The sequence below is a fragment of the Schistocerca americana genome, chromosome 2 (assembly GCF_021461395.2).
Source record: "Schistocerca americana isolate TAMUIC-IGC-003095 chromosome 2, iqSchAmer2.1, whole genome shotgun sequence".
Lineage (NCBI taxonomy): Eukaryota > Metazoa > Arthropoda > Insecta > Orthoptera > Acrididae > Schistocerca > Schistocerca americana.
Genome location: NC_060120.1, coordinates 760,356,018 through 760,383,357, shown reverse-complemented (window position 1 = coordinate 760,383,357; position 27,340 = coordinate 760,356,018). Strand labels below are relative to the sequence as shown.

The 27,340-nt window shown below is 38.3% G+C and overlaps 1 protein-coding gene across 3 annotated transcripts in view; it reads right to left on the bottom strand.

Annotated features, from left to right (window-relative positions):
- LOC124595045 (ATP-binding cassette sub-family A member 7-like) overlaps window positions 1-27,340 on the bottom strand; it is a 610,990-nt gene that overhangs the window by 212,877 nt on the left and 370,773 nt on the right. For all 3 annotated transcript variants that reach the window (XR_006978174.1, XR_006978175.1, XM_047133608.1), the window contains exon 33: window positions 14,973-15,141. Coding sequence is in view for 1 of the 3 variants with exons in the window: in XM_047133608.1 (XP_046989564.1) it covers window positions 14,973-15,141 (169 nt within the window). In the remaining 2 variants the exon portion in view is untranslated. The remainder of the gene's footprint in view (window positions 1-14,972; window positions 15,142-27,340) is intronic.

Sequence of the window (27,340 nt, the reverse complement as noted above, 5' to 3'; positions counted from 1 at the left end):
GGGTAACAGTTTAATTCTGGCTAATTCTTCCAAGGAGGTACTGCTACACAGAAACAAGCACACACAAGAACTTATCTATGAACAGTTCTTTTCAGGAGCATCCAAGTGAGGAACACTCATCAGTCCCCATTGGTAACAACTTAAGGATATATCACTTGAATGTTGAATCGATTTCATCTGCTAAGAGTCGATATCTCTCAATCCTAATGCTATAGACTTATACCAATATAGGGGACTCACACTAATGATAACACAGAGCTTTACGTGAGAGGAAGAATACATGGATCTGTTCTGGTTTGGGCCATAAATGATGAACAATAAAGTACTGTAACACACACCATATTCCATATCACTGATTACAAAACAACTTATAAAACAGCAATTGTCTGTCTTTGCTGTAGAATTGCTGACATCACTGTTGTAAATGTTTACAAACCACAACAAGTCAATTGGCCAAATCAACCTGTAAGATCATTCAGTCACACAGTTGTGTATGTTGGTGACTTCAACAGTCATGTCTGGGGCTATCAGCAGCAATGGATGGTGTACAATATGGAAAGATCCAGGAACATTCCCATCTGGTAGATGACTAAAGAATTATTTGCCAAATTTGTGCATCATATCTAAATCTGGAAACAACAACATGACACAACAGAAGGCCATCTGATCTTTTCCACAGAGACAGCACACGGCAATCATGATTCATTACAGTACTGAAGTTCCAATAGTTACCACCAACCCTCAATCTCAATGGAATTTTCATCCTACAAACTAGGAACCGTTGCAGAAAGGTCTTGGTAATACGTTTCAGTGTATTCCCAAATTTTATCCAATTATGAACATTTTATCGGTGCGATCAAACTTAGCTTCCATTTGTAACTGTTTAAAATTAATTTGATTGAGGTATCAATCTTGTTTAGAATTTTAGTGCACCTATAATGGCACACTTATATACTTAACTGAATTAATATGTAAAAAGTTGTAAGAGGGACTGGTGATAGCATGAGTCATTAAGTGATGTACAGACGTGGATTTTATGTGGAACAGTGAGCCGAGGGCTTAATATAAGGAAAGAAGGTAGGAAAGTAGATTAGGTTTAATGTCCCATCAAAATTAAGGTCATTAGAGATCAAGCACAGCTTGGATTGTGTCAAGGATTGGGAAGGAAATCAGATGTGGCCTTTCAAAGGAAACATGCAAGCATTTGCCTGGAGTGATTTTAGGGGAATTATGGAAAAAATAAATCTGAATGGCTGGATGTGTGTTTGAACCGTCATCTTCCCAAATGCAAATCCTGTGTGCTAACCACTGAACTGGAGTAAAAAGACCTTTGCTTGTCTGAGTAGTGGTCCAGTTGTACGCTTTTAGGTGATATAAATTTTTCACACCATTAGTGGTGATACTCTGATATGTATTGCGTAGGGATTTTGTAGCAGTTAGGACTGATCTGTTTCTACCAGTTGTTCACCAGAACTTACATTTTTGCATATGAAGCCAAGTTGGGCTCTTGAATTAGTTGTGCTGAGTGATTTTTAACTCACTTTGCCAGTGGGGACTTAAATTATTTTTTGTTATTGACCAACACTTACAATTAATACATCATGTAATGAGTAGAATACCATTTATTAGTCTTAGTGCGGAGTCTGACTTAGACTAATTTTAGCCTTGAACACTGCTTGACTTTTTCAGCTATTGTTATTTTATTTATATAGTGCATTTCATAACCACTGTATTAGGGGCTCGAACTAACTTTGTTTCACTTAATTACATAGTATCACCAGCAACTCCCTCCCATGAACCATGGACCTTGTCGTTGGTGGGGAGGTTTGCGTGCCTCAGCGATACAGATGCCCGTACCGTAGGTGCAACCACAATGGAGGGGTGTATATGTTGAGAGGCAAGACAAACGTGTGGTTCCTGAAGAGGGGCAGCAGCCTTTTTCAGTAGTTGCAGGGGCAACAGTCTGGATGATTGACTGATTTGGCCTTGTAACACTAACCAAAGCGGCCTTGCTGTGCTGGAACTGCGAACAGCTGAAAGCAAGGGGAAACTACAGATGTAATTTTTTCCCGAGGGCATGCAGCTTTACTGTATGGTTAAATGATGATGGCGTCCTCTTGGGTAAAATATTCTGGAGGTAAAATAGTCCCCCATTCGGGTCTCCGGGTAGGGACTAATCAAGAGGATGTTGTTATGAGGAGAAAGAAAACTGGCGTTCTACGGATCGGACCATGGAATGTCAGACCCTTTAAGTAGTGAAGTTCAGTGGCAGGAGGAACAAGACTTTTGGTCAGGTGAATACAGGGTTATAAATACAAAATCAAATAGGGGTAATGCAGGAGTAGGTTTAATAATGAATAAAAAATAGGAGTGTGGGTAAGCTACTACAAAAACATAGTGAACGCATTATTGTGGCCAAGATAGACACGACGCCCATGCTTACTACAGTAGTACAAGTTTATATGCCAACTAGCTCTGCAGATGATGAAGAAATTGATAAAATGTATGATGAGATAAAAGAAATTATTCAGATAGTGAAGGGAGACAAAAATTTAATAGTCATGGGTGACTGGAATTCGAGAGAAGGAAAAGGGAAAGAAGGAAACATAGTAGGTAAATATGGATTGGGGGTAAGAAATGAAAGAGGAAGCCATCTGGTAGAATTTTGCACAGAGCATAACTTAATCATAGCTAACACAAGAATCATAAAAGAAGGTTGTGTACATGGAAGAATCCTGGAGATACTAGATGGTATCAGATAGATCAGGCTCATCCAAGAATTGCACCCGACGGGTTTGGATTGGGGGTAAGAAATGAAAGAGGAAGCCATCTGGTAGAATTTTAACAGAGCATAACTTAATCATAGCTAACACAAGAATCATAAAAGAAGGTTGTGTACATGGAAGAATCCTGGAGATACTAGATGGTATCAGATAGATCAAGCTCATCCAAGAATTGCACCCGACGGGTGCGCCCGCACCCCACGGGTGCCAAGCAGTGTAGTTCAGCGCCCCGTCCATGACTGTGTGTGGCTAGTGTCGTCATAGGAGCGAGAGAGAGAGAGCTGCGGAGCGAGTGAGACCACACACCACTGCTCTGTGGTGGACTGTCCCGCAATCAGATCCAACGCAAACAAAACAACAGAGGAAGCGCACCTCTGTAAAAGAGGCCGATGAGCGGTAAAACGAGCAAACCATTTACCGTTTAGGTAACAACTAGTATTTGTGTGGCAGCATTACTACGCAAAGCTTTAGACAACAATATCCAAAACAAGAATCGAAGAACATCTTTGTTGTTTTCTGACCCACAGGTTCATTCTATTAGTACTGCACATGCACACTCATCATATGTACAATAGGCGTCTTCTGAAAAATATATCAGTTTCTTAAATGAACTAGTCATAAATATTCTATTTTAGAAATAACTTTATGTAAGGGATATAGAGTCTCATTCTTACTGTTAGCAGTTACAAGTAAATATTTTTTGTTATACTTTGGGCTACATCTCTTTGTACCCCTTTTCAGAGTTTAGAAATCAGATCCTTAGTTTGCTGTTTTGTACGTAATAATTTTAACCGACCAAGTTTGAAAACTTATTAAAAATAGAATTAAGGTTATAAAGCTCTTTAATTCTTACAGTCAACTTTGTTAAAGAAGACAATTAACATATTACACTTTCTTTCTTTTTCGAGGAAACGGTTTTGTCAATGTTTGGTACAATTTCCCCTGAGACTGATAACCTCAAAGAATTAGTCAAATTTTTATCACCAAGTAATGAACGGTTCTTAGTTTTAGCAAGCTTTAAAAGAGAGAAAAAGCGCTCACAGATATACATGGAACCAAACATTGAGAGAACTTAGGCCACGTGCTTGTGCAAAAGAGGATATTTCTCTTGTGGAAGACAGCTGTAAAAGTCATCCAAAGTTTTACACATGAGAAAGCGGTCCTTCAGGCGGATATCGCACTGCAGGTCAATCAGTTCTAGTTGAAGCACTTGTGAGACGTCCTATGTCGAAGGGAAAACGGGTGAACAAATATATCCAAGGCCGATTGAAGCTCACTTATTTCCAAAAATCTGTTTTCAAACCATTCTTATAATTCACAAACACTTGAATCGTCTGCACTAAATCAACGACATTGTAATTTTTGCGTTGGAGTGAAATGTTCAAAGTATTTAAATAAACAGTAAGGTGACTCAAAAAAGCCAAATTCGCCACCCACTTAGGATCACAAAGTAATTCTTCTGTATGTCCTTTCATTTCCAAAAATGTATTTATTTTGCCCCTCAAGGAGAAAAACTGATGAAGCACCTTTCCTCTGCTCAGCCAGAAATTCTTTAAATTGGCAATGTGTGAGTCCATGCGAGCGAAGATAATTAACCGTTCAAAAAACTTTGTCCATAAAATTTTTTTATGTTGACAATCTTCGCACAAAGTGCCTCCTGGTGTATCAGACAATGGACTGTCGCGAATAAGGAACAGCTGACTTCAGCCATTTTTGACCTCACGTAACTCATAAATCCAGTGCGCATCCCTCGTAGCACAGGGGCTCCATCCCTTGTTACACTGCTCAGGCATTCCCATTTTAAACCCATTGACTCTAACGCATTTTCCACAGCTAGAAAAATATCCAAACCCATGGTTGTGTCTTTTAATGGTATAAGATCGAGAAATTCTTAGGTGACACGCAGATTGTCGTCGACACCTCGAATGAATATGATGAGATGAGATATGTCCGCAACGTCCGTGGACTCGTCAAGAGCGATAGAAAGTGAAATGAAGTTTGCCGCTCTCTCCATTAATTGCTGCTCCATATCTGAGACCATATATTTGACTCTGTGAGCAACAGTTTGAGGCGAAAGAGCTATGTTTTCAAATTTTTCTGTGAGGTCTGGTGGACAAATACAAGCCGCCGAGTCGACCACGCAATCCTTGACGAGATTCCCAGCAGCAACGGGTTTCCCTGCTTTCCCAATTCTCAGCGATCATTTGTAACATGTGCACAAACTTTGCCCACCTGTTTCCTGCTCGTACCACACCAAAAAAGAACATACAATTAATTTTGTACAATCTTGTTTTTAAAACACTTTCATCACTTTAACAATTAATTTTTTCATTCATTGAAACTCAAATAAAAAACTAACAAAAAAGATTGGTTTTAGATGCATTTTCCCCCAGTTCCGCTGAGAAGGACAGTGATGTGTGGTCGCAAAATAAATTTTTTTCTATTGCAATATTTGCGAACAGCGGCATGGCGTGGCTCAGTGGGCGGTCTGCACGGCCAGCTAAGCGACACGGCTTGGCCACTGCGACAACATACGAATTCACCTGGGGCACTGGCCGCGGGCGATCGCGTGCGCTAGCGCCCCAGGGGCACAGTTTGGACGAGCCTGAGATAGATTATATAATGGTAAGACAGAGATATAGGAATCAGGTTTTAAATTGTAAGACATTTCCGGGGGCGGATGTGGACTCTGACCACAATCTATTGGTTATGAACTGTAGATTAAAACTGAAGAAACTGCAAAAAGGTGGGAATTTAAGGAGATGGGACCTGGATAAACTGACTAAACCAGAGTTTCAGGGAGAGCATAAGGGAACAATTGACAGGAATAGGGGAAAGAAATACATTAGAAGAAGAATGGGTAGCTCTGAGGGATGAAGTAGTGAAGGCAGCAGAGGATCAAGTAGGTAAAAAGACGAGAGCTAGTAGAACTCCTTGGGTAACAGAAGAAATATTGAACTTAATTGATGAAAGGAGAAAATATAAAATGCAGTAAATGAATCAGGCAGAAAGGAATACAAACGTCTCAAAAATGAGATCGACAGGAAGTGCAAAATGGCTAAGTAGGGATGGCTAGAGGACAAATGTAAGGAAGTAGAGGCTTACCTTACTAGGGGCAAGACAGATATTGCCTACAGGAAAATTAAAGAGACCTTTGGAGAAAAGAGAGCCACTTGTACGAATATCAAGAGCTCAGATGGAAACCCAGTTCTAAGCAAAGAAGGGAAAGCAGAAAGGTGGAAGGAGTATATAGAGGGTCTATACAAGGGCGATGTACTTGAGGACAATATTATGGAAATGGAAGAGGATGTAGATGAATGGGAGATACGATACTGCATGAAGAGTTTGACGGAGTACTGAAAGACCTGAGTTGAAACAAGGCCCCGGGAGTAGACAACATTCCATTAGAACTACTGATGGCCTTGGGAGAGCCAGTGCTGACAAAACTCTACCATCCGGTGAGCAAGATGTATGAGACAGGCGAAAAACTCTCATACTTCAAGAAGGATATAATAATTCCAATCCCAAGGGAAGCATGTGTTGACAGATGTGAAAATTACTGAACTATCAGTTTAATAGGTCACAGCTGCAAAATACTAACGCGAATTCTTTACAGACAAATGGAAAAACTGGTAGAAGCCGACCTCGGGGAAGATCAGTTTGGATTCTGTAGAAATGATGGAACATGTGAGGCAATACTGACCTTATGACTTATCTTAGAAGAAAGATTAAGGAAAGGCAAACCTACATTTCTAGCATTTGTGGACTTAGAGAAAGCTTTTGACAATGTTGACTGGAATACTCTCTTTCAAATTCTAAAGGTGGCAGGGGTAAAATACAGGGAGTGAAAGGCTATTTACAATTTGTACAGAAACCAGATGGCAGTTGTAAGAGTCGAGGGGCATGAAAGGGAAGCAGTGGTTGGGAAGGGAGTAAGACAGGGTTGTAGCCTCTCCCCAATGTTATTCAACCTGTATATTGAGCAAGAAGTAAAGGAAACAAAAGAAAAATTTGGAGTAAGAATTAAAATCCATGGAGAAGAAATAAAAACTTTGAGGTTCGCCGATGACATCGTAATTCTGTCAGAGACAGCAAAGGACCTGGAAGAGCAGTTGAACAGAACGGACAGTGTCTTGAAAGGAGGATATAAGATGAACATCAACAAAAGCAAAACAAGGATAATGGAATGTAGTCGAATTAAGTCAGGTGATGCGGAGGGAATTAGACTAGGGAATGAGACACTTAAAGTAGCAAATGATTTTGCTATTTGGGGAGCAAAATAAATGATGATGGTCAAAGTAGAGAGGATATAAAATGTAGACTGGCAATGGCAAGGAAAGAAAAGCATTTCTGAAGAAGAGAAATTTGTTAACATCGAGTATAGATTTAAGTGTCAGGAAGTCGTTTCTGAAAGTATTTGTATGGAGTGTAGCCAAGTACGGAAGTGAAACATGGACGATAAGTAGTTTGGACAAGAAGAGAGTAGAAGCTTTCAAAATGTGGTGCTACAGAAGAATGCTGAAGATTAGATGGGTACATCACAAAACTAATGAGGAGGTATTGAATAGAATTGGAGAGAAGAGTAGTTTGTGGCACAACTTGACTAGAAGAAGGGATCGGTTGGTAGGACATGTTCTGAGGCATCAAGGAATCACCACTTTAGTATTGTGGGGCAAGTTGGAGGGTAAAAATCGTAGAGGAAGACCAAGAGATGAATACACCGAGCAGATTCAGAAGGATGTAGGTTGCAGTAGGTACTGGGAGATGAAGAAGCTTGCACAGGATAGAGTAGCATGGAGAGCTGCATCAAACTAGTCTCAGGACTGAAGACCACAACAACAACAACAATCACCAGCAAACAAGTTTAGTATGACTTTATGAACAATTAACTTTATTTGTTAAACTTAATCAGTTGTAGGTGGGATATATTATTTAGGCTTGCTGCACATATGATCATTGTAATGTTAGTATGTTGCTAATGAGCATCAGAGACAACTTTATTATTTTTATTTCTTAATTTGAAGTGATAATAACTGGAGAGAACAATCATCCCCACATTAGACAAGGAGCCACACATCGATTTTACTGTTAGTGTCACAAGTTTTGGAAGGAGCACATCCCTGGAGGGCCTCAAGAGTGTGATGAGTAGTATGCTAAATATCAAGAATCTTACAAAGACACAACAGCTGATGACCTTTTGAGAGCTATCAATAAGAACAGAAGTGTAAAATGGCACAAAACAACAGCAGGACTCAACTTTACACATTCTAATTACAAAGCTGGCACCTTATAAGAAAACTCTTCACAGATCCAAGGATGTCACACAGTAACATATGTGAATGCCAATGTTGTTGGAACCAGAGCAATGGGGATTTTGAAAACTCACCACGAACACAAACTGTGAAAAATGAATTGTACATATACAGGTCTCATCTAAAACCACATCCAGACTACTCACGTGACTTCTGCATTGAGGAATTTGATATAACCTTGAATACACTAAAAGGTAAACAAAGCTGTTGGATTTTATGGCATATATGCACAGTTTCTTAAAGCCATCAGACCTAAAACAAAAATGTGGCTCTGACCTACTATAAGTTACTAGAAAGGATTATTCTAAATTGCATTCAAGATGCCATTCATAAAATCATCCCTGTTGAACAAGGTGGCATTAGGAAACATTGGAGCTGCTGTGCTCAGGTTTTAATATTGAGAAGCTGGATTTTGAGAGGTCTCAAATCAGCAGCAGTTTTTATGGCTCTTAAGACAGATTATGACACAGGAAAGGTTGATTTTGAAGATTACTGAAATCACCCCCTGTCAAAAGCTGGCATTTCTAGTGAGCAAAATGCTTTTTGCCATGCATTTTACAGTGTTCCTGAATGGATAAGCTAGCAGATGGGAGACTAAGTAATGGCGTACCTCAGTGATCAGTTCTGGTCCCATTCTGTTTAACCCATATATCCATGACAGGCCAAGACAGACTATGTGAAAATCCAGTGCAGGTTACTTGCATAAGTCTTCCATAGTTCAGATCTTATACACTGTAAGCCTGTGCTGCCAATGAGCTGACAAAATTGAGTATTACTTCCATAATAGAGACTTCAGCTTAACCCAAATAATAAGAGATTACTGTGCTATAAAGAAGTTCAAAGGAAACTGCGTGTGACTTTTGACAAAATGAAAGTACCCCATAATTACAATCCAATATATCTAGGAATCACATTGGATTGGTCCCTGACATTCAAACAAAAGTGCACCAAGCTATCTAAGAAACTTGGCTCAACTGTAAATCTACTTAGCAGGATTGCCTGAAGCAGTTGGGGTGTGGATGCCGATGCTTTATGCTTTGTTGCACTCGCTCTTGTATAGTCTGCTGGTGAATATTTCGCACCTATGTAGGAAAGCAGTGCCCATACAACAAATGTTGATGTGCAGCTTAATGAAGTCATGAGAATTAGCACTGTTGTTTTTAGATCTACTCCTCTTCAGTAGTTACCTGCCCTAGCTAATATCACTCTGCAAGATCTGAGGAGGAAAGCAGCTAAGGTAAAACTGTTCAAGAAGGCCACTTCTCATGAGAACTCTCCCTTGTACGATCCCCTACAAGATCCACCAACAACTTATCTGAACTCACAAATTATTAATTAAGTATCAGTTCTTTCAACATGACCTCCAAGTGGAGCAATGCTGGGACAAACATCCACTCAGTAATGCCCACCTGGTACAAGATCCAACAAGGAAGCTTGAGAGATTCCAAGTACCACACCAAACCTGGTCGAAGCTGAACTGCATTAGGATTGGCCAAGGGAGATGTCCACTTTGAAGAAGTGGGCTTTACATCCATAGTTGACAGCAACTGTGAAGTGGAGGTGCAAACAGTAGATTTCATTGTTAAGGAGTGCCTACTTCGAGCATTTGATGAGGATCTGAGGATTCTACACCAAGTGACTCCAAATGCTCTGGACTGGCCAAATTTGGAAATTCCCATTTGTGTGTGTGTGTGTGTGTGTGTGTGTGTGTGTGTGTGTACAGAAATGCACCAAGCAAATGAAACTTTGAAGAACGTCGCATCTTACAACTTGCTCCTTTGATGTGTACTTCCAGCATTTTTTGTGGTGGTTAAAACTTCTTGTATTCTCTCTGAGAAATATGCTCCAAACCACTCATTGACTTTTCATAAAGTTCCATATTATAGCAGTTTTCAAGATGTGGCTGTAAAATAACAGGACTATTGCTGTACAGCACTTTATTTAAAAAAACATACACATTTATTTATTGTCACTCTCAATATACTCCCCTCCTCTATCCCTGAAATGCTCCACACAAATTTTCCATTGATGAAAACAGTGCTGGAGGTGTGTCTTTGTGAGCGCCGTGATAACATGTGCCGATTTTTCTTTCACTGCTTCAACTGACTGAGATCTTGTCCAGCTATTTTTGCTCTTAGTGTTGTTGGACACTTCCAGTGCACAGAGTGGCAAATAATTTCTGGATCATAAGCGAAAAACCAAGATTCATCATGTCGTTATTCTTTTCAAGAAATTATGTTCTTTTCAATGGTATTCAAAGTGTGAGTACAGACATTTTCAAGAGCTTTATTTTATTTGATTGCAATAATGTCCGGCACCAGTTTCACTCACATTTTTCTCATGTGAAATTGGTTAAGTAAAATTTGCGTTACGCACTCTTTGTCAATTCCTACAGCTTCAGCAATCGATCAGATACTCAACCAATTGTCAAATCGAATCAGATTGCCTACTTTCTTGATATTTTCATCAGTTTTTGATGTTGAAGGGCATCCTGGGCAAGGGTCACCATCACCATCTACTTGGCCATTTTGGAAATGCTTGACTGAAAAACTCGTGTACATCACAAACAGTCTTCACCATACATTTCTTTTAGTAAAAGGTAGATTTCAGTAGCAGTTTTTTAAGTTTCACGTGCACAGCTTCAGAAGGATTCGTTGCTCTTGTATTACAATTATCATTTTTCTGGAAAAACAAAATTACACGATAAAAGGCCACAGCCACACTGATCTGTCTACAGACACCAGAGTCAACTGAAAAGGCTTCATGCTTCACAGCCATTACTTGTTTTGTCTTTGGTACATGTGTACTTGCTCTGTGACAGCATCAGTTCCATTATTTTATGGCCACACTTCATGTCAATAAGTAATTCATGGTTTATGAGAGTTAAGACTTTTGTGAGATGAATGAAAACCACTTTTGTATCCTTTCTTTCATTTAGTACACTATAAATTTCATCTCATAATGAATATAACGACCTGTTTATTAATCTCTCTTTTTGAAATCCAAACCGATGGGGGTTCGGTAAACATCTGCTTTTCAGGAACTTAATAAACTGGTCATACACTGCTTTCTGAAGAACCTTTGATATCCTTGATAGGATTGAGACGGGTCTGTTGTTATTGACATCACTCCTTTCACCTTTTATGTAGATAGGAAACACTTTGCCTTGAAAATTCTGAGTGATTTGTCTGACAGCAAAAAGCAGTTTATTATCTCTGACAATGGAAAAGACAAATGATGGCAGGTTTGTCTCAGAAGGTAATCGTATATGGCATCAAAATCACAAGTGCGTGAGTTTGGTTTTGGTTTTATAATATTGCAGAATTCACCTGGTGTGATTTAATCAAGAAACAATGTTTTGGAAATAACTCTAGCTCTGAACAGAAAGAAAGGACTGGAACATCAATTTGAAAAGAAAGTTTGTTGCCATTGTTTATGAAGTGGTTATTGAATACTTCAAATACACTACTGGCCATTAAAATTGCTACACCAAGAAGAAATGCAGATGACATACGAGTATTCATTGGACAAATATATTATGCTAGAACTGACATGTGATTACATTTTCACGCAATTTGGGTGCATAGATGCTGACAAATTAGTACCCAGGACAACCACCTCTGGCCATAATAACGGCCTTGATGCACCAGGGCATTGAGTCAAAAAGAGCTTGGATGGCAAGTACAGGTACAGATACCCATGCAGCTTCAACACAATACCACAGTTCAACTACAGTAGTGACTGGCATATTGTGATGAGCCAAACTGTTTGGAAGGTAGGAGACGAGATACTGGCAGAAGTGAAGCTGCGAGTACCGGGTGTGAGTCGTGCTTCGGTAGCTCAGATGGTAGAGCACTTGCCCGCGAAAGGCTAAGGTCCTGAGTTCGAGTCTCGGTCAGGCACACAGGTTTAATATGCCCGGAAGTTTCATATCAGCTTACAATGTGTATGCTGTAGATGCTACGGCTGACAATGTAATTGGTACTATTGTTTTGGTTCTGAAATTATTATTATTATTATTATTATTTTATCTCTTTTCCCAGATTCACCGATATTCTCTCTGCAACCACTAAAGCATAGACTATATTGTGTGAAATGTACACACTATTTAATTCACATTTTAAAAATGTCTGATGATTTTGGAAAACTGATTGCTGGCACATAGTACTTCTGCATTCACATGATTGTCTCCCAAGATCATGGTGACATGGAATATTCACAATTAGAACTTCAGTATGTGTAAGGCTTTTCAGACACTGTTCAGGATTGTGTGTAGCACTGGTAGTTTCATTTTTGTACACATTGCTTGAGCCTCCAAGAAGTGTGAACAGTCTACATCAGAAAGATTTTTAACCTTTTTAGATGCAATTATTTTCTTTATTTCAGCAAATGCGGCTTCCAGTTTCGCTATACCAAATAATAAAATGGATGAAATGAAATGATCGTGTGGCATTTATTGGCCATGATATCCCCTTTGGGATTCGGTCGCAGTATTGCAAGTCTTTTGATTTGACACCACTTCAGCGACTTGCGTGTCGATGATGTAAATGATAATGAAGGGCACACAACACCCAGTCCTCTGCCAGGAATCAAACCCGGGCCCCCTTGCGTGGTAGGTGGTAACGCTACTGCTGCGCTACAGAGGCGGACATAAAATGGATAATAAACACCTTTAAATAACTGTAACACACAGTGTTGTGGCGTGGTGAGGATAGAATATAATATGTACTTCAATGGTGATTTTTTTTAGCTTATGTTATTTGCCATTTAACAATACTTTGGAAGAAACAGATTACACAAAGGTAAGGTTTTATTTTGCTGCCAATATGTACCTACAGCATTAAACAGAAAATATATCTTGACACAGTAAGCACATTCTTCTGTTTTAAAAAATAGCTACAACACCTAAACTTCCAATTCTGTTTAGTATGATGCACACAAAACCCAATAAGTATCATACAATTTATCAGCTAATATATCTAAAAACAAATATGATGTGACTTACCAAATGAAAGCGCTGTCAGGTTGATAGACACACAAACATACACACAAAATTCAAGCTTTCACAACCAACGGTTGCTTCACCAGGAAAGAGGGAAGGAGAGGGAAAGACGAAAGGATGTGGGTTTTAAGGGAGAGGGTAAGGAGTCATTCCAATCCCGGGAGCGGAAAGACTTACCTTAGGGGGAAAAAATGGACAGGTATACACTCGCACACGCACACATATCCATACGCATATACACAGACACAAGCAGACATTTGTAAAGGCAAAGAGTTTGGGCAGAGATGTCAGTCGAGGTGGAAGTACAGAGGCAAAGATGTTGTTGAATGACAGGTGAGGTATGAGTGGCGGTAACTTGAAATTAGCGGAGATTGAGGCCTCGCGGGTAACGAGAAGAGAGGATATACTGAAGGGCAAGTTCCCATCTCCGGAGTTCTGACAGGTTGGTGTTAGTGGGAAGTATCCAGATAACCTGGACAGTGCTAACACTGAAAACGGTCCCTTCCCTACAGCCTAGGTCTCTGTGGCAAACGAATCTGCTCCAGTCCGGAATCCCTGAACCATTACACCAACAAACTTAAAAAAAAACTTTCGCATCCCGCAACTACCCTCCCGACCTGGTACAGAAACAAATAACCAGAGTCACTTCCTCATGCCCTCAAACCAAGAACCTCCCACAGAAGAACCCCAAAAGTGCCCCACTTGTGACAGGATACTTTCCAGGACTGGATCAGACTCTGAACGTGGCTCTCCAGCATGGATACAACTTCCTCAAATCCTGCCCTGAAATGGGATCCAACCTTCATGAAATCCTCCCCACTCCACCAAGAGTGTCTTTCCGCCATCCACCTAACCTTCGTAACCTCTTAGTTCATCCCTATGAAATCCCCAAACCACCTTCCCTACCCTCTGGCTCCTACCCTTGTAACCACCCCCGGTGTAAAACCTGTCCCATGCACCCTCCCACCACCACCTACTCCAGTCCTGTAACCCGGAAGTGTACACGATCAAAGGCAGAGCCACGTGTGAAAGCACCCACGTGATTTACCAACTGACCTGCCTACACTGTGACGCTTTCTATGTGGGAATGACCAGCAACAAACTGTCCATTCGCATGAATGGACACAGACAGACAGTGTTTGTTGGTAATGAGGATCACCCTTTGGCTAAATATGCCTTGGTGCACAGCCAGCACATCTTGGCACAGTGTTACACCGTCCGGGTTATCTGGATACTTCCCACTAACACCAACCTATCCGAACTCCGGAGATGGGAACTTGCCCTTCAGTATATCCTCTCTTCCCGTTATCCACCAGGCCTCAATCTCCGCTAATTTCAAGTTGCCGCCACTCATACCTCACCTGTCATTCAACAACATCTTTGCCTCTGCACTTCCGCCTCGACTGACATCTCTGCCCAAACTCTTTGCCTTTAATATGTCTGCTTGTGTCTGTATATGTGTGGATGGATATGTGTGTGTGTGTGTGTGTGTGTGCGCGAGTGTATACCTGTCCTTTTTTCCCCCAAGGTAAGTCTTTCCGCTCCCGGGATTGGAATGACTCCTTACCCTCTCCCTTAAAACCCACATCCTTTCGTCTTTCTCTCTCCTTCCCTCTTTCCTGATGAAGCAACCATTGGTTGCAAAAGCTTGAATTCTGTGTGTATGTTTGTGTTTGTTTGTGTGTCTATCAACCTGCCAACGCTTTCGTTTGGTAAGTCACATCATCTTTGTTTTTAGATATATTTTTCCCATGTGGAATGTTTCCCTCTATTATATTCAATTTATCAGCTAAGGTTGATACATATGACACATGTGAAAAACTTGGCGCAAAATGTGAAACATTATAAAAACAATGGAAAAAGCAGAAACATTACCTTTATTATTTCTTGTGATTTCATAGTATCATCAGTATTATGCTCTCCATTTATAATGCTGTTGTTTTCGAATATGATCTTGTTGAATGTATTATTTGTAAATGAAAGTCCATTATCAAACTTGTAGTTATGGACATCATCAGAAATTCCAAATGTGAAACCTCCATACCTAAAAAGATGGAGTTGTTTATTATGTGAGTTTTATAGTAATACAGCCCTGAAGATGCTGTCAGAAAGCCAAAATGCTAAAGCAGCATACATTTAAAAAAATTTCAAACAGACTCGACAGTCACAAACCAGAATGCTGCTGAACAAACAGTTAATGCTCGTGAGAAAATTAAGAACTCCAGTAGAAAGATATTATGTCTCAAAACATGTTTTAGGAACACCAATTATAGGAATGAATTTTTTTCTTTTATTTCATAAGAATCTTTACAAAATTTTCCCAAATTTATTTATATGCTTGGGAAAAAAATCTGGAAGAATTACACTGTTGACAGTAAACATCAGAACTGCTGAAGACTAAGCAGAAAAACGTGCATGTCATACAAAATAATAACATAAAAATTTTAACACAGTTATGGGTTCTATGAGACACAGAAACACACAACAAACACACACAGTGCACTTGCATATCTCGTGCTTACACTGTACATTTGGTAAACTTGACAGCACAAAAAATGGCGGAGCTAAAATTTGAACTAACCATCACATTAAACCAGTGCCGATTACATTATAAACATACAGAACACTTCTGATAGTGAATTCAATTGAAAGATTAACACTGCCTTGATGCCTTCAATAGAGACACACGAAAAAACTACACCAGTCATTTTGCAGAGTTACAGACCCAGGAAGAGAGGTGGAACCAAAGCTGAATAGCACTAAAAGTACTCCATGCTGCAGTTGTTGCTACAATATCTTTGTAGTTTGGTAAAATAGCTGACAGGCTGGAAGGCGACCTTCCAATACAGAGTTCAGTTCAAATCTCACATTTCTTAGTTACTATTTTAATTTGTAGGATATATAAAACTAAGGGAATGAACAGTTCACCTTTCTTTGTGAGAAACTTACGGCACAGCATGTGGTGTCTTTAACATGTGATATCTAACCCACATGCCTCCAACTTCAATTACTATCTGTTGTATGTGAGGAAGGGAGTCTACATCTCCTAGGCAGAAAGGGTGGTGTATCAGATGTCATTACGGGGTCTTGGCTTATGGTCAGGCCAGTTTTCTTCTACAGTCTGTTTAGTCAACGTCCATACATTTTCTATGGGGTTGAATCTGGTGCAGGATGAGGTGAGTAGAGAAGACAATTCTTATTCTGTCCTGCATATCACTCCTGCATCATTGCTAACATGCATACCAAAGTCTAATTCTGATCCACAAAGAGCTTTGCCACCTACACAATACACAAAATGGTATGATATATGGTATGGTATATTGTTAATTTAATGATTTTGTGATAATAATATTTACTTAGTAAAAACTACAAATTGTCTGGTTGTTTATTTTTTCTTTTGTACTATTCGTGTTGTTGAGATCTGGTGAGCGCTGAAGGCATTTATTTGCACAGAATAGGATCATCGTGTTGCCAGATTCAATACTCACATGGTTGACAGTCATTCAGCACAACAAGAAGCCTGAAGCTATTCACACCTCTTGTGTCCATTATGATTGTACAATGAAAAGAAGTGAATTATAAGAAATGTATTGAAAGTTGTGAAAGGCTATCTACATATTTTCAGAGGATCAAATTCATTACCTTTTCATGACTTTCCCATTACCTCTTTAATTACATTCATGTAACTCTCACTCTCAAAAATGTGCATGGTACAATGACAAAAACACTTTTTTAGGAACCTGAAAGCTGAACAAATTGAAAGTCAAATGTAATAATTCCTATATCACTTAAACTGTATGTCAACATGAATAATGTAAACATGTATCACTTGTAGTATACCATTCATCAAATGCTACAGAAGCACTAAACTCACACATAGGATGGAGTATGACTGAATCACATCAGTTAAAATAGAAATTTTTTTAACACTGTACAGTTTTGCTTAAGACAATATAACAATTTTGAAGGAACAAAATTAAAGTCAAAGTTAAACTTCACAGTACAAGATTCAGTGTTTAACTTTCTTAGCTAAACTTGAAATTTTCCCATCTAAAATTTCAGCTTATTCTTTTGCCTTTTCTTTAATCATTCTTTATTTTATTTTTGAGCTATCTTATTCCTACAACAGTTCTTCTTTTAAAATTGGTCGCTTCATCAGATTTCTTCTTTGTTAAGGCTTCTACTCTCTTTGATGGGGCATTCTATACAGATAGTATAATTGATTTTACAATGTCTACATTCAGTTGTTTGCCACTATTAAGTAAAAAATGTATTTTTTCTAAGTTTTCAACTAAAACTTTTTTGTTGATAGGAAAGTCAAGCATTTCCATGAAAAATGCATAACAGCTTCTGCGTGAACTTGATGAAGCCATTATTCACATTTTTCAGTAAATTCATCAAAAAGTGATAAAGTTTGTTCTCTTTATAAGTGAATTGTTTCAGTTGTTTTTCAGAATATTCAAAAAACTTTAAATAACCCCTCTTCGCTACGTCTGCTATTGGTGGAGTCATATTTTTTTGACACAAATTATTCCAATGCAATTGTCACTCGAAATTTTCTCAAAACAGATCTCTGCCTAAACATGAGCCACTTTCGACTGTTGCTAACTTTGAAGAACTCTTCTCAGCAATTTTTAGATGTAGACTTTGTAAAATACCTGTGCACTCATTTCTGAAAATAAGGATTTTTTTTCCGTATAGTTCTTGCTAGCAGCAGTGGCACCAAATCCAATATCTACATAATGACTTGTTTTATAATTACATGCTTTGGTAACATCAATAACAAATAATTTGCTGGAATTTGTCACCATTTCCAAAACAGTTTTTTTATGAATGGAGAAGTGATTCTATACATTAGATTAAACAAGTCTTTGAATGAAACGGGGAAGAGAGAGTCATTTGACTGATACATAGTTAAAAGCTCCTCAAATTTGATTGAAAATGTTATAAGACACTCAACAGGTGCGACTTATAGTTGGTGAGTAGTACTAAAATGGTGTGGGAAACGTTATGGCTGATGAGAAATTGATTTTACTCTGATAGTCCTTAACATCTTTAAAACAAGGTTAAAATTACAACAGTTTTGTACTAATTATTAAAAATCTGTAAGGAAATGTCTTCCCAAAAACATATACGTATTAAATAGATTTAAACGGAAGTGGAAGTGGACAGAGTTAAAGAAACAGCTGTTCTAAGTGACACTCTTCCAGCAATGCCCAAGATGGCAGCAAAGTCATGGGTGGAGCTATAATTTATATGTCATTTCCACTAGGTGTATGCACCACATATAGACAACAAAGCCACACCTTCAAATTTCTCCATCTGCACCTGCCCATCAAGGTTGTAGTTGAAACCGCAGTATTAGAGGCTTTGCTATTGGGGCTTGCACAGATAGACATAAAAGTTCCCAACAGATAACAAAGACTTTTAAGATATAAAATTTTTTATTACGTAGACTGCTGGATACACTTTTGGGGGTGGTACTAACTTGCTACTCCCTTCTGCAGCTGCACCTGACTGAGACACTTAATTCACGATCACCCACTCAATTACAGTTTCATTACTTTCATGACCATGTGACAAAGCAAACTAGGATCTTTTTACTTCCTCTCTTGTTTTGCCATCCGACTCCTTAAATTCTTTTTTATAATACCAGATCTAATTTTGTGCTTAGTTTTGTGTATGTCATCAATTTCCTAATTTATTTTGATTTTTTTAATATATATATATATATATATATATATATATATATATATATATATATATATATATATATATATAATGGAAGGAAACATTCCACGTGGAATGTTTCCTTCCATTATATTGATATCATTAATTTGAATCCAACAATTACGTTTGTTATTGTCACTGTTCCATTTCGAAATCTTTTCTGTCATCTTATTTTCCTCTTTCTGTTTTTGCCAGTAGTTTCACTTTGTATTCACCTTCTCCTTTTTACCGTAATCTGCACTATTTTATCCCGCCTATATATATACTCAACAATACGTAACCCACTTCCAAACCATAACCAAAAAATTTTTTTGCCGCTTTCAGCACTACCGCCGCTATAATATCCACCGTTTCTAGTTCACAAACAGCTCCTTTCACCTTTTAAACAACCATTTCGGCCAGTTCTAATAACTTTCGCTTTATTTCCATTTCCGTTTTTCCCGCATCACCGATCATTTTTAGCCGCTTCCCACAGGTTTTAACGCCATTATTTCTTCGTCAGACAATTGTTAGCCTCATTTTCATAATCTGCCACCTATATATATATATATATATATATATATATATATATATATATATATATATACGTATTCGAACAGAGCCAAATAAACACTTAAAAATTTAAGAAACAATTACTGATTTCTCCACATATATATATATATATATATATATATATATATATATATATATATATATGGAGAAATCAGTAATTGTTTCTTAAATTTTTAAGTGTTTATTTGGCTCTGTTCGAAAACATGTTAGCAAAGCCAGCCCTTAATTAATTCCAAAGTAATTGCCAGGTTTGTCAAAAGTATTGTCTGTATAGCTATATCTGTTAATTTCATCATTTATACTCATAATTTGGCTTAACCATCGTGGTACAAGAAACTGTTAAAAAGAACCAATTTTTCGATGTATTCAGTTAATTTAATGAGTTATGTTTTGATTGTAATTTCTGTAAATTAACCATCAGACAATGTATAGCTTCAGTACTTATTATTGTGATGATATATAAAGGCCCGATTTTTTGTCCCGAGACAGTCAGTCCACGGCCAAAAACAATGACAGTGTCTGTTCAATATGTAACGTATTATTCTGCAAGAACTGTGTGGTTAAGTTTTTACTGCTCATAGATATTCAACAGTAAACTATTGTAGCAGTATGCTGATGTTTGTCTACAAACTATTAATAAGGCTTATCAAAAGTTAGGCAATAGTGCACTGGCAATATTAACTGTGTAATACTGGGGGGGGGGGGGGGGTTTGTGAACAGTCAAAGTAAAGAACTGTGAAACGCAATTGTATGACTGTCAGCTACATCATTTAAAGTAGCCAGTGTTGAACTTTCACCCCCCCCCCCCTCCCCCCCTATTGTTTAGTCAGTAAAGCAACAAAATATGTTGACACCGAGCAACAAAGTATGCCGACACCGAGGACTATCAACAAAGAAATAAAGCAGGCAAATGTTGCAGCCATTTATTCATTTTCATTACTTTCATGACCTGTAGACGCCCTATGTGAACAGTTTATTTTTTATTTTCTGGTCACAACTGAGTCACATTCCATTTTATTATATGAGTGAAAGTTTTTATTGTACTGTAATCTCTAGTGGCTAACAAACCAAGCTGAAGTTTCTGTGACAGTAATTAATAGTCATGGAGGTAACCATTTTATTTGTTCACAGAAATGGCACCAGTTGAGCTACATTATGTTATTGTGAATAATCTGTGAACAACGCCTCTTTTATCTCTGCTGAGTGCTATCGACCTCCAGTGTTATACAAGTGTCAAGTACATCTTTGACAGCTGACATACATATCAACCTGGATGTTTGCATGGAAATTGCTTCCTAATATGTTATTACAGGCATGAAGAGATGGCATACATGTATAATGATGCATTTAGTTTTACTCGTGTTTTTTAAGACTTTAAATAACTGACTAATAACACAAATTAGTCAGTATGTATAATTTTCTTATTAATACACTGTACATTTGGTTTTATTATGAATAAACAGCATTAGCTATAGAATTAATGATCTTATAGTGCTGATTACTTCCTCCAGATGACACTCTGGACCTCAGTTAACGAATTTAACAAAATTTTAATGTATTTTATGAGGCTGGCTATAACATAGAGTATGAACCATAAATGAATATAAACTTGTTTCTTGATTAGTTAAATTTAAAAGATAAATATTTAAAAATGAAGAACCAAAATGATATGTATGTTGTCCCTCATTGGCTGACAGGGATGCCTCAGGCTGTGGAGCATCCCCCCCCCCCCCTTTCTACCCTACGTAACACATGGCTGCTTAGCCATCAGCATCAGTTACAGTGACTGAGGCCTCCACAGTGGGTCACCCATCATCGTCATCATCCAGACGGGTAATGATGCATCATTTCAAATATACTTTTACGTCATTGGCTTCTCTATGTAATATAGCACTTTTACTTTTGTTATTACAATGCAAACTCTGATTATGGCTCATAATTAAAAGGCTGAAACTGGGCAGAAGTTGATATCGGATGCGATTAAGCCTGTTTTTAAATAAAATTGACCCACACTGGTGAGCTAATGGCAGAAAATTCTACAAATGTCTTTCTCAGTTGGAGCCATTTTTATCATCTATGCCAAAAGAAGTGAGCCTCTTCTATCCAACACCATGCTGAATCTACTGTAAAAACAACACCACAAATTTTTGACTAGTTAGCACAGTGGTTGATCTGACCCAACTGCCAAAGTGACAATTCACCTTGTAATTCTAAGTTTGGCAATATGCACAAGCTGCCAACACTGTAGGAAGTGGCAGTTTGAATATGAAGTTTGTTGCATTCAAGAAGTTTGGCTGGATTATTTTTACGATGTCATCACTAGGCTCAAGTGCCAGCAGACTGTTGTGTACGGTTGGGCCACATACTGATGTGAGTCATGGCGAAGACATGACTAACATGAGGTGGCAAGCAGCCAGCCAATAAGCAGCTGCATGGTTTCCCAGGCAACGTCTTGGCAGGAGGGGGGGGCTTTGTGAGCAAGGAACGGAACCCATCATGGGCCAACAACTGAAATATTATGCTGAAAATATTGTATGTTCACGCAAACTGTTACAATTACTTGCAAGTGTGGTAAAGAAATCCAAAGACACCTTTAATACTGGCAGGAGCTATTGACTCCAACAAAATTATCACCAAAGTTGTATGACGTATGGTTTAGAAAGTATTATTGTTTAAACATTTATCATTTATAATTACATTATAACTGTGTACAGACAAGTTAAGGAAACATATGGCATGCCAAAGAAAAGGTACTAACTTCAGCTACATGGTGAGACAGTGTGGGGATGCAATTAATGCACATATAAATTATTAAGCAAATTATTATTTATTTTCTTAAAACATTGGCCAAAACAGAGTCCTCTGCATGAAGACAAATTATTTGCAGAAGCATTTTCCACTCGAAATAAGTACAATGTAGTAATCATTAGTGCAAATACAGGTTATTATGATCGTTAATGTTGACTGCGTTTGGACTGACAAGAACAATGCTGCTACAGCATGCGGAAGTCAGTCATGCGTTTGACTTGAGCTGGGCTATAAGTTCAGTACAAGAATTCCTTCTGATAACCACATTTTTGCTTCTGAAAAATTTTTGGCACTGGACATAAAGAGTTTCTGATTTTATTGATTCATGTAATTTATACATTTTATGTTGAAAGCTATTTGATTAATGAGTGTGGTATAATACATAAGAAACTGTGAATATATGTATATATAAAAAATGAAATTTGATGGAATTGTAAATATTGTGATACTTTGGCATAAGGAAGGTTTAAGTGAACAGGCTGAGCTTGGGGCTTTTTTGCTGATGATTCCTGAGCCTTTATGTTCATGGCTTGGTGAGATTTTGGGCATAGTGCCACTCATGTATAGAATGCGTATTTCGGACTTTGCATAAATTTCTGTAATCACACTGGACTTTTAAAGACACCATTGTGAACTTTAGAATTTTCATTAGTGGCAACAGTGTTGGTGAATGTGGATAGAACTTTTCATAGATAGCTGGTGATTACCATAGTCACTTATTTGCATTATGAACTTTAACAACAGATAGTGCAGGGAACATTGCCTACTGCTCTGCTTGGTTACTCACTGTTTGTTTTACTTATTTTATATCAGTGATCACACTAAAATGTATGGCCACAGTCCATACACAATTTCTTTGGTTACTTTACTTGTAATATCAGCTCTCATTGGGAGAAATGTGTTCGTCGTCAGGGTGACTACGATGAGAAATAAATATGCAGACATGAGGAATAAAGATGTAGAATGCTAATAAAGATTGTTTTATTTAAAAAGCTTTAAAGTTTTCATGTAAATAATTTGGAGCATTACTTTTCAGCACGCCATAATATATACAGGGTGTACACAGAGATCTTAGATACAACAGAAGCAGACAAAGTAATGAAGAACCTGGCAGAAGATACTTATCAAACGCTTAGTGTAAAAGATATCACCATAACAGAAACTTCATCAAGTGGTGCCAGGATATCATGGTAATGCACAGGTAAAGAGAATGCTTAATGATGTTTGACAAACTTCCATATCCTTTATCAATGGCACTCATGCGAGACCATCAGGACCTTGCTTCATTAATATGATGAATAGTAAGAGAAGAGACATGAGATTTATGTTGCCTGTTAATCTCAAACAAAGATGGCCAAAAGCAGCAGTGTTGAATGTTGAACCCAGTTTGCAGGAAGCTGATAGCTCAGGTAGAGGTTCTTTGATCATTGGCACCAATCTTTAGAGGGCAAACCTACAATGAAAAATGTATTCAGAAACCTAAAACTTCCGCTGCAGTCATCAGACAACATCAAAGTTTCTCAACAAAACAAACAGCTGGTTCCCTTACTGGTTCGATCACTTAGCAGAAAACCGGAGATTTGAGGAATGGAGGCCAACACTCCAGTAGGTTTCCTTGTCTGGTCACCCTGGGCATGTTGTGCACTATTATAAAGAAAGAAGAAGAGTGTTTGATTACCATTATACCACATAGTGTCAAACAATGGGCAATTCTATGCATGCCAGGCAACTGCAGATGACTGCAGCTGACCTGTGAGACAACGCCTGTTGTCATACCATGGTCAACATCACTCACTGTGTTACAGGCATTCTCCATTGCCACACAGAAACTTCAATTGCTTACCCAGCTGCTGAAATCAGGAAAACTACAGAAGCTGATGACCTAGGAAAATATGTTCGGAGATCCAAATGGTACTGTTCTGAAGGTTGTAAATGGAAAATAAACACAGCCCAAAATGAATCTCTCTTGTGAGAATAACTATCAACAACGGAACAAAACCCTCTGAATTTCTCATTTTACCAGAATGAAGTCATACTGTCCTTGGATGGGACCTCTTGCATCACAGACATAAACTGTGGAAGACTGGATTTCATGAGTGGCAAACTGATCCCAACTAGTTCATTAATGAGATGAGTTCTAGTCAACAGTCTGCACACTAAATTCAACTAAGAAGGTGACAACCTGGATTTTTCCTCTGTGGTGTAAGTGCTACTCCCCACAGTCAGTTTTCTTGCTGTAATCTACTTTAATGACAAGTTTGAAATGATGGATGCAATGATCTATTAATTATTTGACACCTTTTCACATTTATTGACACTCACAATATTATGATGATGATCAGCTTGTATTCAATAGTTTATACAGAAAATTCATTGCAGGTTGCCACTTCCACAACACTACGAAGAATTTGACACTTGCAAAATATTTTCATATTTTCAGTATACTTTCACTCTACAGTTCTGACTGTCACATAACGTGAAATTGGGTTTGTTTATATCACCATTGTCCATAACAGATATTCAAGTTATATTAATGACTGACTGTATACTATCAACACAATAGCTTAAAGAGAAATGTTCACTTTTTGTATGGCTGTTCCTAACAACAGAGAGACGTCATAGTTTGATAGAAGAGCCAAGACTACACACTTGAACATGCAGCTGACTGCATAATGTTGACTTCGTGAATGGCTACTGCATAACCACTCAAAAGACAAGTTTCACAAACATTTTTACATACTGACATTGTCAGTGTATCTACCAGGTGATGACTGACATACCAGCTAGCAAGATGCAGGTGTTAACAACAGTTACGCTATTAGGTGCCAACTAACTGAATTATTCTTCTCTGTAATTGTTTATACAAGTGCATGTGAATAACAATTAAAATTTGATATTATGTTTTTATTTATAACATGAAAGAGACCCAAATTAGTGGACATGAAATTATAATGGGCAAAAGAAAAAACCTGTTTAACTATGAGTTGTATAATGGGGAAACTGACAACCGTATAGGAAGTACATCATGAATATTATTATACTCCAATGAGTATTTACAAATCCTGCCAAAGATATAAAATTTTCTAAAACAAATAAATTTCAAACTAAAAAGTTTTATTGGTAGAAATGGGCATTTTCAGAATCAGATAAATCGGGACTACAAAACTACTGTACTGAATTTTTGAAATACAAATAAACACTGGAATATTATGGAAGACAACAACTGTTATTATGAATAACTACTGAAATTTAAGAAAGTGAGATGTTTACAGATATGAGGGGCCTGAGGGCTTTAGACCATAGTACATCATTTCATAAATAACCAGTTATTTGCTCATTTCCACAAGATCTATAGGAATAAAAAAAATCATGAATAATTCCTTAAATAAACAGTACCCAGGTAAATTAATTATTTTATTATTGACAAATAGCCTGTTGACTTCTGTCTTGGGTTCTTTGGCGGACTTTTGTTTGACTTTTTCCCTAACATTTCACCAGCGGGAGTGGCTGGCATTGTCAGAGCTTCACACTCCATTGCTGGTAGTGGTGTGGAGTGCTGAAGATTATATGTGCTTGGCACGCCAACATCCAAGGGCTTTTCTGTGGCCATGAACACTGCAGTTCTCCCCTACCTACATGTAACACTTGTTTGCTGTAGCACGGGAATCCAGGATCTGTTCATCTTGGGGCTTTTTTCTTGTTGAAACTATTGTCATGTTTGTGTATTTTTGAAGAAATCCTGAACAAGCAGATGGAATAACTCTTCTCTACAGCCAGAAGTACTGTGTTGGCAAATTTTATTATGTGGTCTGTCTTGTACAGGGCGTGCTCTGCCATGGCCAATTTCTCCAGCTGCCCCAACCTGCAATGCCACTTATGTTCAGCGATCCTGGTGTTGATTGATCATCCAGTCATTTCAAAATAAACTTTTTCGCATCTACATGGTATGCAGTATATTCCTAACATTGCAAATGGGTCACTTTTCTCCTTTACTGAACTGTGACATTTTTCATTCTTCTTTATCAGTTTATAAATAATCTTTATGCCATGTTTGTGCAATATATGGGTGATTTTGCCTGTCACTCTGGAAATGTACAGCACAAAGGCTGTACCTGACATTTCTTTTTCTGATGTGTCACTTTGTCAAGGGTTAGATTCTGTGACACTTCTTACATGACTGGTGGAGTATCCATTTCTCCGCAGAACACTTCCCAGACATTGCGTCTCATATCTGAGGTGCCGCAGCTCACATATTCATCTTGCTCACATTACGAGCAATAATACCTTTCCTCTGGCTCAGGCAGTGATTTGACAGTTTGTGGAGGTATTGGCAGGTTGGGGCAGGTGCAGAATTGGCTGTGTTGGAGCACATGATGTGTGGGACCGAGAATATAGTAAAATTTGCTGACATGGAAGATCTTGCTGTAGAGAAGAGCTATCACACCTGCTTGTTCAGGGAGGCTATAAAACTGCACAGAGATGAAAACAGCTTGGACACAAAAGCCTTAACAATTTTGTGCTACGCTTCTATGGAGAGGAGATTTGCAGAGGGTACCAATGCCTTCAACAACAACAACAACAGTATAAGATACTGTGATTTTCGTCCACAAGAAAGTGTGACTGTCATCCTCTGTAACCTTTCTGTTGTGGTGTCAGATTGAAGGGGCCACACCGACTATCTTGAAATGTAAGCACCTAGTCACCACGACAGAATGGAACGAACTTTTGTTTGCGAGCTTATCTGTGCAACAAAGAGATACTTGGCAAAAATACATGAGGAACTTTTGGGTATTTTCTATCAACTAAGTAGCAGCATCATCGGACAATTGGGGCAAGATCAACAGCATCACTTGTAGGAGCGTGCAGAACAAACTCAACCGGTGCGTCGAGCAACAGAAGGAAAAATTTGCAAGATGCGGGAAGCAAATTCACGAAGTTATTTCCAATATGTAATGCACAGTCGTCAACTTCAGTGGATAACAACTGGCCAAAGAGGAACAGTCTGTCCTTCAAAAAGGAGGGAAATTCACTATCATCTCAAGAACTAAATTCTCTATCATCTCAGGAACTATACCGGTGGAGGAAATCATTGCTAATAACAAAGTAGTCATTTGTACCCTTCCTTGTGAAAGAGCTAAGGAAATACAAACTGA